Consider the following 3,475-nt stretch of genomic DNA (forward strand, 5'->3'; position numbering starts at 1 on the left):
AACTCTGCCTGCTGTGAAATTTCAGAACTGCTGCAGTGGAACGTGCTGTTTGTTTTGGGTTATAGTCAATAGAGAGATTATCCTCCTGCTCCAAACAGCACAGAGAGAGCTGTATGTCTCCTGAAGGAAAATACCTGCTGAGAAAAAATATATAGGCAGGAGAAAATAATAACAAGGTGTAATGGAATCCAATGAATTTCACGATCAGCTGCTTTGAGGCTCTGGGAAATTACACCCCGCACCTTTTTGAAAAGGTTTTACCATATAACTTTTTAACAAGCCTGGTGGATGTCTGCATAGAGACTGTCCTCCTGTAAAAAAGAACTCTGTATGTTGATTTGCCAGCAGGTTATTACAAACCACAGTTACATACTATATTATAGTTTGGTGACCTCTAGCAAGCGTAGTAATTACGACACAAGGAAAGGAAGAAGTTCGGAGACGTATATAAAGTCAGAGAGTCCGCATTAGGAGGTGGTTGGGGTGAGCGACTTGGTACATAAACCCCAACCTATATGACCCATATGGCCAAAACTGTCACCGTTTCATTATGTTATGTCAGACACACTACTCGGCTAGGTTTAGGAACAAACTCTACTTGGTTAGGTAAAAAAAAAACACATTACGCCGCTCACCTATATGTCTTATAGTCATATAGGTTGGGGACTTGTTGTCTGCATATGTCATCTGTGACTATGCAAATGCACTCCACTCTTGTAAGGAAAGAAACTGACTGAGTGCATTCACTTTTTACTTTTTGAAAATGGAGACAGTAATTCACAGTAGGAAAAAAATTCAGAAAATAAAAGTAATCCACCCGCAATCAAATGTTTTCCTATTACTGATTTTAAATGAAAATTACCTATGACAGTTTTGTGTAAATAACTCCAAAGCACACACACAAAAAAGATCAAAGTGTTCATATTAGCTGTACAGCATCTGTGTCTTTCTGCACTAATAGGTACACTGATAACTTATGTGTAACTCGGTGGAGTTTCCACGAAGCTCAAGGGTCAGGGAGGAAAAACTCCACTCTTATAATTTCACAATCAGCATGGCCAGACACACGTTTTTCTCTGACATCATCAGTAGAAATGCTAACAATAACTGCATACTATTTACAATCAATGATAATCTCTCAGTTTCTTCTGGAAAGTTAGGCCCAGTCGTTATCTCTGAAAACAAAGGCAACAAGTTTGCATCCTTCTTTAGTGATAAAGTTAAGAGCATCAGGCAGGCAATACATTTTTCTCCAACTACTTGTGCTTGAAGACCCTTGAAGCAGCTGTAGAAGCATAACCATAACAAACGGGTGACTTTCAATACACCAGAGGACATAGTTAAGAATTTGAACTCCTCCATCTGTTGCCTGGACATTTTAGCTTCCAATTTCTAAAAATCATAAAAGCTTTTATCGACTTGAAATTATTTACTAAATCACATCTTTGCTACATTGTCTCCCCAAAAGGTAATGATTTATGGTTCAGACATACTTCTTGAAAAGCCCATCAAGAGGAATTTTGTGTTTGCATTATTACGCCTGATTCTATAAAGATCAGTCCCCGAAGTCATAAATGAGCTAATTTGAATGAAATGCATCATTAAAAATGTATTACAGTACATATCAGTTACCAACCATCGGCATTTCTGCCCATTTACAAGTGAATTTCACACTTTAAAAGATGTCAGCTCCTCTGACAAAAATAGCCCAGAAAAACAGCCTGTTCCAGTGTCTGAAGGACATTTGCCTGACAGCTACTGTAGGATGGCAGTGAGATGACTTCCGAGGTGGAACGCAATATCTAAAAGATGTTGGAAACAGAAGATATTGGGGGAAGATATTGGAAGATGTTTCTGGAGCTGCCTGGCTACCATGCAGCTCTGTCCACAAACAGTACCTTCAAAAATCAAGTGTTTTTGGCAACAAAGGTCATTTTTTAATGCAATAATGTATCTAAAATATTTAAAAAGCTTGCCAAAGGTGGCTGTATAGTAGCTGTTTTAAATGTGGTCCTGTGTGCTAGCATGCTAACAAAATGTCATCATGTATTTACCAGTGTTGAAACCTCTGCCCAGAGCCGGCCAGGGTCGATGGTTCTTCCACAGGTTCCCCAGGTACCAGTCACTCTGGTTCTCCACCAAACCCAAAACCTGTTGACCTGAATACAGCAAACATCATCATTACTATTTTTTTTTCAAGTTCTCAATATTCATCTCTTTTTTGTAGCATTCATTTACTTAACTCTACATTATAAAGATAATTTTATTATCCACTTTCATTTTACAGTATTTAAAGATTCTCTCCATTCTGTTTATCTGTAATACATGATGTTCAAGGCATCTGTAACTTCATTTTATGATGAAACATCTTAATTTCTTCTGGTGTTCACACTTCAACCTGGCTTGTCTAACATCAGCTTTTGGAATATGTTCAGATATCTTCAAAACCCAGAAAAGGCTGAAGCCTTGTGGTATTAAATTAAATTTGGAGAAAACTGTTAAGGTCTCTCTGAGGTGATTTCATCTGAGAGTCATTCCAGAAGAAATGAAAACACAAACTAAAGCAAAACTACTCATAATGCTACCATCAGGAGAAACAAAATGAGATTTAATGTTTGTAACTCTTAAACAAAAAGTAGTAGTCAAAAATTCAGGCAGAAAAAACAGCCAAGAGCCTTGGCCAGTGTACGCATGTAACCCAAAACCTGTTGACCTGAATACAGCAAACATCATCATTACTATTTTTTTTTCAAGTTCTCAATATTCATCTCTTTTTTGTAGCATTCATTTACTTAACTCTACATTATAAAGATAATTTTATTATCCACTTTCATTTTACAGTATTTAAAGATTCTCTCCATTCTGTTTATCTGTAATACATGATGTTCAAGGCATCTGTAACTTCATTTTATGATGAAACATCTTAATTTCTTCTGGTGTTCACACTTCAACCTGGCTTGTCTAACATCAGCTTTTGGAATATGTTCAGATATCTTCAAAACCCAGAAAAGGCTGAAGCCTTGTGGTATTAAATTAAATTTGGAGAAAACTGTTAAGGTCTCTCTGAGGTGATTTCATCTGAGAGTCATTCCAGAAGAAATGAAAACACAAACTAAAGCAAAACTACTCATAATGCTACCATCAGGAGAAACAAAATGAGATTTAATGTTTGTAACTCTTAAACAAAAAGTAGTAGTCAAAAATTCAGGCAGAAAAAACAGCCAAGAGCCTTGGCCAGTGTACGCATGTAAACAGAAACATTGATGGGGTTAGAATAACCTGTGCTATACTGGATTGTGTGGTAAAATTAAACTGAGTACTTTCAATATGTGAATAAATGCAACAAGCAATATAAGCTCTCAGTCACTCTGAGGAAAAGAGGCTGGAGACCTCTGCTATACAGTATTTACTATGGTAAACAACTTATAAGCTCAATAAAAACATCCTTTTTGCCACTGAATGTATAATGTTTTTA

General features: G+C 36.7%; 1 protein-coding gene across 3 annotated transcripts in view; it reads right to left on the reverse strand.

Moving 5' to 3' along the window:
• The window catches only part of large1 (LARGE xylosyl- and glucuronyltransferase 1), a 133,339-nt gene that overhangs the window by 40,652 nt on the left and 89,212 nt on the right, over positions 1–3,475 (reverse strand). For all 3 annotated transcript variants that reach the window (XM_020608235.1, XM_020608237.1, XM_020608236.1), the window contains one exon: positions 2,055–2,159. In XM_020608235.1, coding sequence (XP_020463891.1) covers positions 2,055–2,159 — 105 coding nt within the window. The remainder of the gene's footprint in view (positions 1–2,054; positions 2,160–3,475) is intronic.

Source organism: Monopterus albus, unplaced genomic scaffold (genome assembly GCF_001952655.1).
Source record: "Monopterus albus unplaced genomic scaffold, M_albus_1.0 scaffold92.1, whole genome shotgun sequence".
In the NCBI taxonomy this organism is placed as follows: domain Eukaryota; kingdom Metazoa; phylum Chordata; class Actinopteri; order Synbranchiformes; family Synbranchidae; genus Monopterus; species Monopterus albus.